This window comes from Budorcas taxicolor, chromosome 11 (assembly GCF_023091745.1).
Source record: "Budorcas taxicolor isolate Tak-1 chromosome 11, Takin1.1, whole genome shotgun sequence".
NCBI classification, from domain to species: domain Eukaryota; kingdom Metazoa; phylum Chordata; class Mammalia; order Artiodactyla; family Bovidae; genus Budorcas; species Budorcas taxicolor.
The window spans coordinates 40,278,754-40,296,403 of NC_068920.1; the positions used below are offsets into that span (position 1 = coordinate 40,278,754).

Here is a 17,650-nt window from a genome sequence, read left to right on the forward strand (position 1 = left end):
TCTGCCTTTGCCATCTGCCATTTAAATTGAAAACTGCTTCGCAAAATGCTTTCTGACCTCAGTTAGAATTGATCCTGTTATTTGTTTCATATTCTTACAAGAACCTAGTTATAGAAAATCTATTGTTGTTGTTGTTGTTGCTAAGTCGCATCTGACTCTTTGTGACCCCAGGACTGTAGCACACCTTTCCTCTGTGTCCTTCACTGTCTCCTGGCTGCTGCTGCTAAGCGCAACCCCATAGATGGCAGCCCACCAGGCTCCCCCGTCCCTGGGATTCTCCAGGCAAGAACACTGGAGTGGGTTGCCATTACCTTCTCCAGTGCATGAAAGTGAAAAGTGAAAGTGAAGTTGCTCAGTCGTGTCCGACTCTTAGCGACCCCCATGGACTGCAGCCTAACAGGCTCCTCCGTCCATGGGATTTTCCAGGCAAGAGTACTGGAGTGGGGTACCATTGCTATCTCCTGGAATTTGCTCAAACTCATGTCCATTGAGTCAGTGATGCCATCCAGCCATCTCATCCCCCCTCTCCTCCTGCCCTCATTCTTTCCCAGCATCAGGGTCTTTTCCAGTGAGCTGGCTCTTTGCATTAGGTGACCAAAGTATTGGAGCTTCAGTTTCAGCATCAGTCCTTCCAATGACTATTCAGGGTTGATTTCCTTTGGGATTGACTAGTTTGATTTCTGTGCTGTCCAACAGACTCTCAAGAATCTTCTCCAGCAGCACAATTCGAAAACATAAATTCTCTAGCGCTCATCCTTCTTTATGGTCCAACTCTCACATCTGTACAGAACTACTGGAAAAAACACAGCTTTGAAAATCTGTAGTTTTCTTTTTATGCTATTTTTTTATCATGTTTGATATCAATGTTATATTCACCTCAAAAACTCATGCAGGTTTTTTCTAAAACACTAGTTTTATGAAGCTAATGTAACATTGATAATCAAATGCAATGAAGAGGCAACAAGAAAGATTACTGGATCTGGGGCCTGAAACTTTTTTGTAGAATAGTTCATAACTTTCCCAATTAATAAAGAAATTGGTCTTAGTTTTCATTCTCTATTGGAATCAACTTTATTCAATAAATCTGGAATTCAAACTTCAGGAAGCACAGAGCGCGGGAACTGGTTCTAGATTCAAGGATCTCAGCCCAAGAGGTAAACCATGAGTAGACAAAAGTGTTTTGTTGGTATAGTGTTACCACTTTTGAAATGCCACAGAACTCTTCAAAGAAAGTGCTTGTTAATTTGTTTTCCCCACAGTCCCTAGCTAGCAGTATTCAACAAATGTCAAAATTAAAAAAAAAACAAAAAAACTGCTCTATTAGAGGAAGCTTTGTTGAATATATATTAGAAAAGACCCTCACCCCTCGTGTTTTGTAACCAACTTCTGAAACTTCTTCCTTTCTACTGCAAGTCAGTGAATTATAATTCTAGAAACTGCAAAATTGATCTTGGCTCTCTTTCCAATGATGTCCTTATGTAATTTATACTATATTTATACAGTGTATATTTATACACTGCTTTTAAAATATGGTTAAATGTTACACACTTAATCCTGGTTTTAAAAAGATTGTAATGAATGCCTAGGTGGATTTTGCCGTATCACTAAGTCATGTTAACATCTATCATACTATGCATATTTTGAAAGAAGGTGACAAATTAAAAAGTCATCAAGGACATCACATATTTAATAATTACGATTAAAATGTTTTGGTAACATTTTATTCACATAAAAATTTTAAAATAATAAAGTCATAGCTTTGAATTCAAACAATATAGTCAAAATATATTTTAACTTAAGGCACTACACATAAACTTCTTTAAAACACACTCATGTCATTTTATTTACACAGTATTTTAAGAATTTACAATAAATTACAGACTTCTCATGTCATCTTTATCCTTCATTTGTAGCTTTATATATTCACAATGAAGTAAAATCCTTCAAATAAAATAAATTAAATACGACCATCCTTAAAGTTTACCAGACATGGGCAAGAGAAGGAAAAACACCCAAGAACAAGGCAAAGGCCTTTTTAATCATTTAATGTTCCAAGAATTTATCTTTAAATCCTTACACCAAGCTTAATGGAACAGTAACACAAAACCAGTGGTACAGAGCACTGAAATAATTTTTATGCTATTGCTGTTTACCAGAAGTACTTGCACATGAATAAGAGCAGCAGAACTGTCCCTGCATTATAAGTAGACATCCTTATTCTGAATTCATTCACTGAAAAACTTTTATTAAGAAGTTTTCCTATTACTTTTGAGTATGGTTGTCATAAACAGTTAAATCTTTCCTGGTGCCAAATACTTCCTACAACTCAGAAAATAGAGAAGCATGTTATCAATTATTTAACAAGATGCACAAGTGAAGAAGGCTGGCTTTACCGAAATATTTCTCAGTGTACTAGAGGAATCACCGGCTTTAAGTGATCATTTTTTAAAGATACAAATGAATTAATATAAAGTTCAATACAATAATTTATACACATCTGATTATTAAATAAATACTTTTTGTCCCATCAACATATACATAAAACGTCTACAATTTTCATTCTAGTTCATATTTTCAGAATGGAATGACGAACAAGACAAATAGGTCTTTTGTTCAAAGGGTTGAGACACTGAAGGGCACCCCTTCCTATTCCATCCTCTATAAAGTCTCCTCACATGTTGGTTGCGATGGATCGATTTCCACCAATCACACCAATACAGCCAATAAAGCTCACACCACTGCAAGGACCAAGCTCAACTCACTTAGCATGTGATACATTTTAAAAAATCCTCACTGCTTTAAATGTGACAGTTCTTCTGTGCTTTTTTTTTTTAATGGGAATTGAAGTAAAAAGAAATTTTTCTATTATTTGTCCAGATCAACTATTAACCTTTAGGATAACTTTTATGTGAGCAAAAAACATCAGAAATAAAAATCTGTCAAAAAGCAAAATAAGTCCTTGTGGTTTGGTTTAATTACTATGCTGTTTTTAACACAGGCACTTTATGACCGCTCACCCGAACTATTCACGCAGGGTGTGGAAATGATTCTCAAGAACCCCTAGAACAATAGGCACCAAATACTAGGATCAGGAGATTAGCAAGCAGTGACCAAAGGATGAATTCTGGGTTTGACGACTGGCACCATTGTTCCTGACCACCGCAGATAATCAACATTTCACTGGGCTGCATATTTACTCTCCATTATTTTTATATCTGTAAAACTGTTATCCAGCTTATTTTCTGTCGTCAAAACTTTAAAGATCACACTAGTAATATTAATTGCTTGCCTCAGCTCCTGATGAAAACGGTTCTTGAACCCAATTTTTCCTCTAATGTATAAAATCCCATCTGCTACAATTCAGTTTCTTCCTATTGATTTTGATTCTTAGAAGGTACACTTTGCAAAGCTAGGATGACAAGTTATAACAACGTATCATTGGCTCTGAAAAAGTATGCTAAAAAAATTTATGAGCAGAGTGGTTACTTTTCTGAATCAGATATGGGAGAAAAAAGCAAAGGCAGAATTCAGGCTACTAAAGGTTAACAGAGTTCTGAGAGTTTATTCAGTTACTTAACACATGATTAATATAGAAGATCAAAAGATATTAAATTTCATTTTAAATTTAGCTACTCTTCAGCAGCAGCAGTAGCAGCAGCATTGCCTAAAAAGTAAGGCATAAAATTCCCAAAGGCAAATAGAAAAATCTCTTATTCTGACCCAATCAGAACCAGATTTGTAGTCAGGTCATTAATTTCTCTGCAGTACTTGGAGACCTCTGGTTGTAACAGCATAAGAATGTTAAAAATGGTAACAAAAATTCACCAGGTTTTAAAAATTATGAATTTAACTTGTGAGTTAGAAGTAACTACATGAATGTGAAGTGCAATTATAACCTTTCCTGAGAGCTGTGTTTTACGGGTTTGTGAGGGTCTGCCTCCAGGTCACTCACATCTCACCACCTCCTGTAAGTTACATGAAGTCTGTACACCCAAGCATGCAACACCCTGGCACACGCGCGTATGCGCACGCGCGCGCGTGCACACACACACACACACACACTCACACAAATAACCTACACAAAGGCATTAAGCATAAAGTGAGAAAAGCACTTTCTTCTATTTTCTTAATTTCCTCTTAGTAATGCTCTGCAAAAGATAAACCTTTTGAGGTTTTAATAGCTTAAGGGTCTTAACAGAGACACAGACAAAGACTCAGTCTTGTTATCATGGGGCTTTTACTTGTTTTTTACAGTAGCTTTTCTTGAAATAGTTTCTTCATACGCTAGATCTTTCCTGCCTTGTAATCCATTTTATTAACCATCACAGAGAATTTTCCTACCTCAAGGGTTTACTTGGGATACAAACTCTATTAAAGGTACATATAAAAATATAGGAAATTTTTCTTTCCTTATACACAAAATCCACACACTTTACAAAGATTTTTGTTGTATAATTTACAAATATAAAAATTTATTTGAGATGCACACGCACTAAATTTTAATATATTTTCATCTCAAGATGTGTCTAATCTTCATTGCCAAAAAAAAAGGGAGGGGGGAGCAAAGGCAGTATTATTCTCAAAAAAGTTTCTTGTCAGAGAAACAGTTGGTGCTAACTAATGATTTACTAGCAATTTTCCCTACAATCAGAATTTTTTTTGTATTAGCTAATGCAGCAAAACACAAGGAAAGACAAAATAACTGTAGCATGCCTGGTCCAAGTTCTTTGGAAGTATATGTTTTCATAGCTCTAACACCATTCCTTGGGTGTGCCCTACTTAAAGCCACCTTGTATAAACCCCGGCACGTGTTACCCAATCAACGGATCGTCATCATCTTCTTGGAGCTGAAGTCGGGAAAACGGCCGGGGCCCGGAGACTCTGTTCTGCATGATAATGATGAGGCAGGTCAGAGTGGTCAAGACCAGCAGCGCCCCGATAACAATTCCGATGGCTTCTGGGAGGTTAATGCACCACTGGTCCACTAACAGACACTTGGTGTGACCAAAGGTCCCATTGTTGGGACGTGGCTTCAATCCCAGGATATGGCACATCATTGGATAAATATCCACCGTATTAATGGTGCTGTGTTTGTAGCCTTTGTGAAATGCAGGACCATGGGCAGCTAGAAACGGATTCATACTAGGCAGAGAATTATCGTAACCGTGGTCACCTACTGGAAAAGAAGAAGATGATGTTAGTAAACAAGATCAGCCTTGCTATTATGAAATAACCTGTTTCTACTGTAAATTGTCAGTTTAATTCCCATCCTTTGAAATTCTGATCACTTGGGCCAAACAGGGGCTAGAAAAAAAAAAAATGATCTATTTTCTTCAATTCAGCCACCTCCTGTATTTTACACATACACCCCTCCTTTTTCCCAACTAGTCATGACCTCATGTTTTAAAACCTTCTCTCAGACTGACAGGTTTCTCAGTCCTAGCCCCAAGCATTTCACCTGTCAGCATCCAACACTGTTTGCAAAAAGCCCCTGCAAAGAGCATCAGTGATTAAGAGAGTGGTTGGGTTGAAGGTTCTGTGTAACCGGGAGGAGCAGAAGTGAGTAAACCAGTGAGTGGGGAGGAAGTGAGCCAGCGGCCTTGACCTCTGTCAGCTGCCCCTGGACAAGACGCAGAATGCAGAATGCACCCGGTGCTAAGTCACTTTAGCTGTATTTGACTCTTTGCAACCCTATGGAATGCTGCGCACCAGGCTCCTCTGCCCATGGGATTCTTCAGGCAAGAGTACTGGAGTGGATTGCCATGCCCTCCTCCAAGGGATCTTCCCCATCCAGGGATTGAACCTGTGCCTCTTACGTCTCCTGCATTGGCAGGTGGGTTCTTTACCACTAGCACCACCTGGGAAGCCCACACCATTGGTTTCAGTTCAGTTCAGTTCAATTCAGTCGCTCAGTCATGTCCGACTCTGCGACCGCATGAATCGCAGCACGCCAGGCCTCCCTGTCCGTCACCAACTCCCGGAGTTCATTCAGATTCACGTCCATCAAGTCAGTGATGCCATCCAGCCATCTCATCCTCTGTCATCCCCTTCTTCTCCTGCCCCCAATCCCTCCCAGCATCAGTCTTTTCTAATGAGTCAACTCTTCGCATGAGGTGGCCAAAGTACTGGAGTTTCAGCTTTAGCATCATTCCTTCCAAAGAAATCCCAGGGTTGATCTCCTTCAGAATGGACTGGTTGGATCTCCTTGCAGTCCAAGGGACTCGCAAGAGTCTTCTCCAACACTGCAGTTCAAAGGTATCAATTCTTTGGTGCTCAGCCTTCTTCACAGTCCAACTCTCACATCCATACATGACCACAGGAAAAACCATAGCCTTGACTAGATGGACCTTTGTTGGCAAAGTAATGTCTCTGCTTTTGAATGTGCTATCTAGGTTGGTCATAACTTTTCTTCCAAGGAGTAAGTGTCTTTTAATTTCATGGCTGCAATCACCATCTGCAGTGATTTTGGAGCCCAGAAAAATAAAGTCTGACATTGTTTCCCATCTATTTCCCATGAAGTGATGGGACCGGATGCCATGATCTTCGTTTTCTGAATGTTGAGCTTTAAGCCAACTTTTCACTCTCCTCTTTTACTTTCATCAAGAGGCTTTTTAGTTCCTCTTCACTTTCTGCCATAAGGGTGGTGTCATCTGCATATCTGAGGTTATTGAGATTTCTCCCGGAAATCTTGATTCCAGCTTGTGTTTCTTCTAGTCCAGCGTTTCTCATGATGTACTCTGCATAGAAGTTAACTAAGCAGGGTGACAATATACAGCCTTGACGTACTCCTTTTCCTATTTGGAACCAGTCTGTTGTTCCATGTCCAGTTCTAACTGTTGCTTCCTGGCCTGCATACAGATTTCTCAAAAGGCAGGTCAGGTGGTCTGGTATTCCCATCTCTTTCAGAATTTTCCACAGTTAATTGTGATCCACACAGTTAAAGGAACAGCTAAAGGACGCCTCAATGTCCAGAGGGTCAGGGGACTGAAAACATTACAGGAGGGATTCCTGCCTTGATTGTGACATCTAAGCAGATGACTCCAATGTGTAATTCCAGTAAAAGTCAAAGAAAAACCTGATGGTCCCGGATATCACTCCAAAACGATACTCTCAACAATCAGCTTTATTTTAAAAAATACTGCCTTTTAATATGCATCAGTTATATTTAACAAGGAGAAAGGAATGGCAACCTACTCCAGTATTCTTGCCTGGAGAATCCCATGGACAGAGGAGCATGGCAGGCATAGTCCATCGGGTCACAAGAGTGGGACATGACTTAGCAGTGGTAAAGAATCTGCCTACAATGCGGGAGACCTGGGTTTGATCCCTGGGTTGGGATGATTCCCTGGAATTCCCTGGAGAAGTGCACGGCAGCCCACTCCAGTACTCTTGCCTGGAGAATCCCCATGGACAGTGGTACCTGGTGGGCTACATTCCACGGGGTCACAGAGAGTTGGACACGACTGAACAACAAAGCACACATTTAACAAGCTCCCGCTTCCAGGTAAGTTCAGGTGACTGAATGATGAGTCTACCGGTGCTTGCTATATCATTCTTTACTTCTTTATTTAATGTATCATTCTTTAATTCTATGTTTGAAATATTTCATAATAAAAATTGCTGTGACCAGTACAATAAATAGCAGAATATAATGATATATATAGATATTATGATTTAAATGATATAAATGAGTATGATTGTAAATGAATACCATAAAACATATGATTTAATAATAAAAATATGCATGTGTATGTAACAGAAAAAGATGGGGGGGGGGAAAACTCCCACAATTAACATCTGTCTATGCTTCTGTATTGAAGAATTATGAATAGTTTTTGTTTCCTTTTCTGAACTTTTCTGTATTTTACAAGTTTTCAATAATGAGTACATAAGGTAAATATTATGGGCTTCCCTGGTGGCTCAGCTGGTAAAGAATCTGCCTGCAACACAGGAGACCCGGGTTCAGTTCCTGGGTTGGGAAGATCCCCTGGAGAAGGAATAGGCTACCCACTCCAGTATTTGTGGGCTTCCCTGGTGACCCAGCTGGTAAAGAATCCGCCTCCAACGCAGGAGACCTGGGTTCCATCCCTGGGTGAGGAAGATCCCCTGGAGAAGGGAATGGCTACTCACTCCAGTCTTCTTGCCTGGAGAATTCCATGGACAGAGGAATCTGGCATGCCACAGTCCATGGGGTCACAAAGAGTCAGAGACTACTGAGTGACTTTCACTTTCAAGGTAAATGGCCTTCAGCTTTACCCTTGCCTGATGCATCTGAACTGCTATAGATCAGAGACTGGCAGATGACAGAGGCCGGTCAAATGCAGCCCTCTGCTGGTTTCTGTAAAGGGAGTTTCGCTGGGACACCCCACATCAGTTTGTTTAGGTATTGTCTGCGCCTGCTTTCCCACGGTAAGGCAGGACTGAGTAGTTGAGACAGAGACCAGCTGGCCCACAAAGACTAAAATATTTACTATCCGGCCCTTTACAGAAGAATTTTCTGACCCCTGCTATGGTCTATAAAATCGGATTTTAAAAACATGTATTCAAACTGAACTTAACAGGCAAATAAGCTTCAGTTCAGGGGAGACTTCTTAATTCTCCCTTATACATTTCCTCAGTTTGAGGCAAGATTCTGGTTTGTTTACTTGGTAGATTTTTGTTTGCATACTTTCTGGTTCTTGCTCAGTGTTCTAAATAGCAGTAGCACTCGGGTATATTATTTCATCATGGGGGAATACTCGGACACATTTTTTTTAACACTAAAAAAGAAAAAGGAATTTGAACTAGCTAATCTCTCTCCCTTTATTTTGTTTCTTGACTTCTCTTTTATTTTCTTTGCTTCTTCCTACTCTCTCATTTTTACAAATCAAGAGAAGGTTACTGACAGTCACTGCGATTTTGGCAACAAAAAAGTAAAACTACTCCTTCACCCTTAAGATCACCCAATAAGGACCAAACTGTGGCTTCTAAAAATTGCTCTCAAATGGAAACCTGAGAATCATCCAGTTGAAAGTCGAACTAATTATACTGTGTCAACATCTCCAAATCAAAGTACCTTGTTAATGTAAGAATGTCACAACATGTGATTTATCCCAGGGACAGAGAAGAAAAATCCTAAATAAATACTTACATTTTAGTGATGATTTATTTAGCACAATTGTCCAGCCTTCATCAGCAACCAAAATAATAGGCTGAATTCGATCACTGTGTTGATAGTGAAACCTGGCAGGAATGTCTTCTTTGAGATAGACATTCATGTGAGGGTTACAGACTTTCAGTTTGCTATAAACCTTTGTTTTATCTAGAAGAAAAGGAAACAGCAAAGGAAAAAGGTCATGTTGACTGATGAGGAAAAAATATTTCTAACTAGAATAACTGGAAATAAGCCCTGAACAATGTTATCTATTAAATCCTATTAATCATTAAAAAAAAAACAGGGCAATAATACTAATGTAACAGTGTTGAGTGCGTGCACACACACACACCCCCCTTTCACGCATTCACGTATCTCTTTTCATTTTGTGAATATCCCCGGTGGACTTTTATACAAAGGGGGCAAATTTCACATCTAGCTTCCTAAGTAAATATAAACTAATTACATATTACTACTAACTATTAATTCTAAGTTCAGTAGATGAAAATTATTAGGTATATCTCACACAAAAGTATATATATAATATATATATATACATATATGAGTCACTTTGATGTACACTTACTCTTCAATAAAAAGATAAACATAAACAAAATATATCAAAAAGCAAAGAAATTATCCTTTTGAACCTAAACGGCCTAAGAAAAACATCACAGGAAAAACACAGTCCTAACTCTGAGTGAGTATAAGAGTGTATGGTGGTGAACCACCTGAAGTCCAAGCTTCATTCTTTTTACAAAACCCTCCCTCCTCAATCAACTGACCCATTGAAATATTCCTTGGTTAAAAGTTTACTTACTTATTTTGGGAAGTATCGCAGCAACCGGGGTCAAGTCTATAAGAGTGTAGTACGAGGGGTCGAGGCAGCCATCCAAGTTTATCACCCTGTCCTTGGAACACTGGGTCATCCCGTGATCACTTGTGATGATCACATTAAGACTCTCCCACAGTCCTAACACCTTGAGTCTGTGAACCAGCTCACCAATGTGTTCATCTATCTCTTCCAGCACTCGGCGCATGTTTTCTTTATCGTCGGGGCCGTATTTGTGGCCGCTAGCGTCTGGTTCCTCCCAGTATAGTGTCGCAAAGGTCACCGGTGGGTTCGAACTGCTCAGCCATGTCGTGACATTACTGAGCCTTTCCCTAAATGACACCGAGGGGCTGTAGTTCATGAAATAGGAAGGCGTGGTATTGTGAATGGGCACGTCGGTACCGGGCCACATAGCAGCAGCACTCGATCTGTTGTCCTGAAGCTGATTGGTCACCCAGATGGGGACTGCCTCATTCCACCAAAACGGGTCCTTGTCATTGTGGTCAGAAAAACGCTTCTTTGTGTTGACGTCATACATGGAATTAGCCACGATGCCATGGCTTTCTTCATACAGGCCCGTCACGATGCTGTAGTGGTTTGGAAACGTTTTCGTGATAAAGACATTTTTAACCTGCTCTACCAAGACACCTTCTTTGATAAAATTCTGGAGATGAGGAAATTCATAGTTCTGCAGATAGTCAGCTCTGAAGCCATCAAAGGATACCAGCAGTAACTTAGTTGGTGAAGCGGAGGAAGAGTTCCCTCTGCAACCAGTCATAAGTCCCGAAAACAAAAGCATCAACAGTAACTTCATAGTGAACGTGCTAAAGGGGGTAGTCAGGGTTCCTAAGATAAAAAACAAACAATTCCCAAATAGTCATGCTGCTTGATTTGGATTCGATTTCCAAAGCTGAGCCATCAGGAAACGAAAACCAACATTTAAAAACTGTTTATATGCCAGCTTTACCTACATCAACTTAAAAATCAAATGCTGTCACTTACTGAAAGGTAACTGAATAAAGCTAAAGTGGGAGAAACAAAATTACCTTTACTTGTTGAATTATATGACCTGACTCATTTTCATGCTCTGAAGGGGGGTATGGGCCATTCTTATACTCCACACAAATCTGACTGCCTTGCTTGTCTGCAAGAGCAAAAGTTATTCTAAAGGCTTAATAAGAACAAATGAGGAAATAAAAACAATCCTTTTACACAAAACAGAAATAACGCCAAGCGTTCAGAAGCTCCAGAGAAGATTATTTTTCTAGTTTAATGGCTGGTACCCTATCGTTCCTTTTAATCTTCAGAAATTAGGGTGTGGAAATTCTACCATACTGGCTCAACATCAGTTCCTACTGAAAAATACTGGCACGCAAAAGGGGAGTAGGGGGTTTCCGCGGTAGCTCAGATGGTAAAGAATCTGCCTGCAAGGCAGGAGACCCAGGTTTGACCCCTGGGTTGGGAAGATCCCCTGGAGAAGGAAATGGCAACCCACTCTAGTATTCTTGCCTGGAGAATTTGATGGACAAAAGAGCCTGGCGGGCTACAGTCCCTGAGGTCACAAAGAGTTGGACATGACTGAACAACTAACACTTTCCAAAGGGGAGTAAGAAATAAATATTATTTGAGAAAAAAAGGCCCCACCTCCCTCTGAACCTGCTCAGTATTCACAGGAGGCGAAGAGACAAAGTCTACAGGCCCTTGGATGCCACAGCAACTTCGGAAGAAAAGCAATAGCTGTTGAAATGCATTTCATCACCACATCCCTTTTAGACTTCCTTTCTACTGTCAGAGACTTAACAGCTGGCCCTCCGTATTCACAGGTTTTTCCATCCAACCAGTCGTGGATGGAAAACCCAGAGGGCCAACTGTATTCACTGCGCCAAGCCCTTTTATATAAGAGACTTGAGCATCTGTGGATTCTAGTACCCATTGGGGCTCCTAGAACCAATCCCCTGCAGACACCAAGAGGCCACTTAACTGCCTTACCTCATTCCCCAGGCTCAGAGAACTCCCTGACTTTTTACTCTTTTTTAATAATCTACTAATTACAAAAACAGCTCTCCCCAAACAAATCTCCCTGCCTTCAGTCTCTCTCTTCTTTGGTCCTAAGAAAATAGGATATGTGACGTAGAGTGACTCTCCACAGCTGCTGTACTTCTTCAAGTCCTCAACGCCTCTCATCTGGAGCCCTTCTGCCTCTTAACTGATCTTCCTACCTCAATCATCTTCCTCTTACCCAACATCTGCTCCCAAAGTAACCTTCCCTGTAGCTCTGTTCATGACATTTCCCTAATAAAATCAGTATTCAAAGTCCCCCTGCCTATACAGAATGTCCCAACACTCACTTCTGCCGGGCATTCAAGTCCTTCCACTATCCAGGCCCAACCTACATGCAAATTACTATGAAAGACTTAACAGAAATCGTTGTTGTTGGTTAGTCATTAAGTCATGTTTGACTCTTTTGCAACCCCATGGACCGTAGCCTGCCAGACTCCTCTGTCCATGGAATTTCCCAGGCAACAACACTGGAGTGGGTTGCCAACCTTAATTCCCTTTTACTCGCTGCACAATGCTATCACAATCTGTCTGAGATGTAATATAGAGACAATAATCATTTATGTAGGTGACTTATAACCGTTCTTCAGTAATAACCTGTGTTTTCAAACTTCTTAAAGCTACTTTCTACACATTAAGTCTTTGCCCAAACACTCTTTTAGGTAATTAAAAAAAGCATTCAATAAATATCTAATATAATTAAAGACAACACCACCAAAATTTATGGATGTGCCACATATCAGAGGACAAGAGCTTCTCCGTGTAGCTCAGGGTAAAGAATCTGCCTGCCAATGTCAGAGACGTGAGTTCCATTCCTGGCTGGGGAAGATCCCCTGAAGGAGGAAATGGCAACCCACTCCAATATTCTCGCCTGAGAAACCCCATGAACAGAAGGAGCCTGGTGGGCTACAGACCACAGGTTGCAAGAAGAGTTCGATATGACTTTGCAACTAAACACCAACAACACAAGAGCTTTATACTTCTCGAATACAAAATACTCAAAATAGGGACAAAATAACAAAACAATGAACTTGGCTGTCATCTTGGAAGACCGACAAGGAGCTTGAGTGACTTCTGTTCTACACCACCACAGCTTCCTGTAATGGTGTGCTTGAGACCCATACATCAAGTATTGTTTTGAAAGCTAAGCCCTTTGAAGAATCACTACAAATGGAATATCAGAGGATGTCTAAAACTTTTCCAGCAGGGTTGCTTCTAAGAGTAGAGGGATGCTAAAACAATTCAACAAATGGTGCTGAGACGACTGGATATCCACATGCAAATCACTTTGTATCCCTCAGTTCATACCCTGCACAAAACTGACTCAACATGGATCACAGACCACAGTTAAGGGCTAAAACTATAAAACTCTTAGAATACAGGGATAAATCTTCATGACCTTGAATTAGGCAAAGCCATTTTAGATACAGCACCAAAAGCACAAGTGATAATAAAAAAATAAATAAATTGAACTTCACCAAAATTAAAAACTTTTACATCTGGAAGGATACTATGAAGAAATGACAACCTAAAGGATAAGAGGAAATATCTGCAAACCATATGTCTGATAAATAATGTGTATCTAGAATATATAAAGAACTGTAACAACTCTACAATAAAAGTTAAATGATCTAATTTTTTAAATGAGCAAAGGAGCTGAAAAGACTTTTTTCCAAAGATACAGAAATAACAAACAAGCACATGAGTATGTTCAACATCAACAGTAATCAGGGAAATACAAAGCAAAGCACCACAAGATACCCCTTCATACCCACTAGGATGGATATAAAAAACAGACAGACAGATAACAACAAGTAATGGTGAGGAAATACAGAAACTAGAATTCTATACACTGCTGATGAGAATGGAAATGGTCCAGGCACTTAACAAAACATTCTGGTAGTTCCTCAAAAGTTTTAACAGTTACCATATGACCCGGAAAATCTACTACTAGGCGTATGCCTATGAGAAATGAAAATATATGTCCACAATAAAACCTGTACACAAACGGTCACAGCAGCATTATTTATAAGAGCCACAAAGTAGAAACATCTCAAGTGTCCATAAGTGATAAACAGATAAGTGGTATATCCACAGGATGGAATGCTATTTGGCAATAAAAAGGAATGGAGTGATAATACATGCGACAATTTGGATAAACCTTTGAAACTCTGTGCTAAGTGAAAGAAGCAGTCACAAAAGATCATTTATTGTATGATTCTATTTAGATGAAAAGCCTAGATATGCAAATCTATACAGATGTAAAGTAGATTTGCCTGGAGCAAGCGGGTGAGGAGAAATGAAGAGTAAATGCTAATGAGTATGGTGTTATTTTGGGCTTCCCTGGTGACTCAGACAGCAAAGAATCGGCTTGCAATGTGGGAGACCTGGGTTCAGTCCCTGGGTTGGGAAGATCTCCTGGAATAAGAAATGGCAACCCACTCTAGTACTCTTGCCTGGAGAATCCCATGGACAAAAGAGCCTGGTAGACTCCAGTCCACTCCAGTACTCTTGCTTGGAAAATCCCATGGATGGAAGAGCCTGGTAGGCTGCAGTCCATGGGGTAACTAAGAGTCGGACACGACTGAGCGACTTCCCTTTCACTTTTCACTTTCATGCATTGGAGAAGGAAATGGCAACCCACTCCAGTGTTCTTGCCTGGAGAATCCCAGGGACGGGGGAGCCTGGTGGGCTGCCATCTATGGGGTCCCACAGAGTCGGACACGACTGAAGTGACTTAGCAGCAGCAGGCTCCAGTCCATGGGGCTGCAAAGAGTCGGACAAGACTGGGTGAATAAGCACAGCATACACGGTGTTAATTATGTGAAATGTGTACTCTATAATACATATCTGGGTGTTTTAACATAAAATGTTTTACTGCATTTCCTACACGCAAAACAACAAAAACCCGTGTCTGCCCCTCTCTCACAAAACACACACAAATCAAAAGCTTTCTTCTCCAAATCTTGAGTGAATAGGCGGGTCAAGGCACATGTGCTGTTTATCCTGAGGTTCAATAACCTCTTCTGCTGGATCCCTGTCTTAGACTTAGAAGTAGGCTCTGAAATCAAAAGGATCCTGGAACCTGAACCCTCATTTAGCAGGCAGGCGACTATGGGCAGATCTAACTTCTCCCAGCTTCCCTTCTCCAGGGGATCTCCCCAACCTAGGAATCGAACCCAGGTCTTCTGCATTGCAGGCAGATTCTTTACTGTCTGAACCACCAGGGAAGCCCTTCCCAGGTTCAGTTTCCATGTTTGTAAAATGGGGATGCATGCAGTTTTAAACAATAGGTCCTCAAATTTAGTTTCTTTTTATCCATCCTAGTTACAAAGCTGTTATGTTAGGGAAAAAGTCTGGACAATGACAGGCAGACTATTACTGTAAAACTATAAAGTAATTTGAAATAATTTAGCCTAACCACTTCTTTTTACACAAGATAAAGCTGAAGTTCTGTGACTGGTCACACTCAGGAAGTAATGAGTAGCTTTACCATCTGTGTGCTTACTAATTTCAGGTTCTTAACAAGTTTACAAGTCTGGTAGCAGCAAGTTTACAAGTCTAGGATTAATCTCCAAACTAATGTCTACTGCATTCTGTTTCATTACAATGCGGAAGGGGGTGGGGGTATTAAACTGTAAACAAAACACCAGTGAGAACTTCTCAAGTATTTTCAAGGAATTTTAAAAAAATCACTAATTGTTATATTTTAAAGCATTGGGATAAAGTCTGTAATTTCTCAAACCAAAAAAATACCAAAGGGAAGGAAAAAAGCAGAATCATTGAACTACATCCAGATATCCCAATAGCAATGCAAGTTGTATGTAGTTTTCTTCAATTCAGGGGCCAAAACACATTTTACTTCATCTGGGATGACCTTATTACTTGGATGGAATGCATCTCAGGCCATTCTCACTGGCATTCTTAGCTGCTTGAAATTGGGGGAGTGTGACAGTTAAAGGATATGACGAAAACCACTATTAGCCTGCCATCTGCTTCCTAATACAAAAGCCTTATTCGAAACACTTCACAAATACTATTTATAGTCAGTTTTAAAATACAATGAACATAGTATTGTCTATGCACATAGATAACTTAGCTGGTTTTCCCTATTATCAAGTTATTTTCTTGATATTCTAAAGAAAAACTAAAGCTACTCACTAAAAGACTTTCTTAGAAACTCTAGGCTTCTAAAGTAGTCTTCAATTTTCCAGCACACACACACACACACACACACACATACACACACACTCATTACTGGCATCTTCAAAACAGCTCCACTTAATTTTACCTTCTACATAACTCCCCCTGTGTATTCATCAAAATTTCTTCCAAATTGTATTTTGTAGCTAATTTAAAAGCGAGGAGGATATATTTATTGTTATGAGCTCCTTGTGGACCCTAAGGGGCTCATAACATTTATATTTTATATATTTTAGCTATAAAATATCTTCTCCCTGCTTTTAAATTCATTTAGTTTCCTTAAAAGGGCTCAGAACAACCTCTAGGGGAAAGGAAAAAAGAAAAGAAAACCGGATATTAAAAGGAGCAGTTGACTTAGTACTGGCAAGGTTTCCGGCTTGGGTCCACCAGAGGGTCGGGTGGTTAAACAAAAATCCCTAGTGGGGTCAGAGCTGGTATAAACCTGAATCTGTTCGTGGTCACTAGCTGCGCTTCAAGTCTCAGAGCAGGACTGTCTCCATCTGTACATTGAGATGCTGTGCCCGGAAAAGGAAGCTTAACTGTAAAATGCTTAACACGGTGCCCGGCCGAGAAAAAGCACTTCGATGTGATCTTTCTTGTTAGGTTTTCTAGGAAATTCGTTTTTTCAATTTGGCTGTGTCACGACCACTGACTCTCAACGAATACTCAGGCCATTGCAGGTTATCTGTGCCCTGGACCGCGCTCGGGTTCAGTGAAACGCCCGCCCCACCCGCCCCCTCGGCCTCCACGGCTGTCAGGCCGACCCCCTCCGCCTCTCTCCGCACGGGCCCTGCTTCACCTCTCTCCCCGCTGCCCGCCCGCCCAGGCCGCGCCCACTCGCTCAATTTCCTTTCCGCTTTCCACCCCGCCCTCCGCCGCCCCCAGCCAGCCAGGCACCTCCCGGCCGCTCCGGGGTCCCTTGCGGCTGTCCCCTCGGGGCAGGTGTGCGGGTATCAGGGCTAGGGGGTCTCACGACCACTATTTTCAAAGCACCCCCCCAGCGCGGCGGGCGGGGGAGGGTGCGGCATTTCCGTCCGGAACGCCGGGTGCGCGAGGCTCACACTCACCCGCTGCCGCCGCTTCTCTGCAGCGCGCGGAACTGGGCGCGCGCGGAACCCGACGCTCGTGGGTCTGGGGAGCGACGGAGACCTGAAGGCGCAGGAGCCCGACCGAGTTCTTCCTGAAGCGCCTGCGCAATAGAGGGGCGCCTTCCCCCTACCACAATTAACAGCCCCTTCTTCCCCGACACCCGCGCTGCCAGGGGCGCTCCTAGGGTTCGCGGCCGTCCGGCGCGCGACTGCGGAACAGGTTTCCAGCCTGCGGGAACCCAGCCGGCGACGGAGCGTGAGACAGGTCCTCGGATTGGATGCCACAGTCGCGGTCGATGTAACTCCCTTTCCGATTGGTTGGATTCAGGTACCACC

General features: G+C 41.4%; 1 protein-coding gene across 1 annotated transcript; it reads right to left on the minus strand.

Annotated features, from left to right (window-relative positions):
• Positions 1–4,544: 4,544 nt before the first annotated feature.
• On the minus strand, positions 4,545–17,412 carry ENPP4 (ectonucleotide pyrophosphatase/phosphodiesterase 4). The gene is made up of 4 exons (XM_052649392.1): positions 17,294–17,412; positions 9,954–10,811; positions 9,131–9,301; positions 4,545–5,176 (listed from the first exon to the last, which is right to left on the minus strand). Exons 2-4 carry the CDS (start codon positions 10,777–10,779, stop codon positions 4,812–4,814), a joined length of 1,362 nt encoding a protein of 453 aa, XP_052505352.1. The 5' UTR covers positions 10,780–10,811; positions 17,294–17,412; the 3' UTR covers positions 4,545–4,811.
• Between the last annotated feature and the right edge of the window lie 238 nt (positions 17,413–17,650).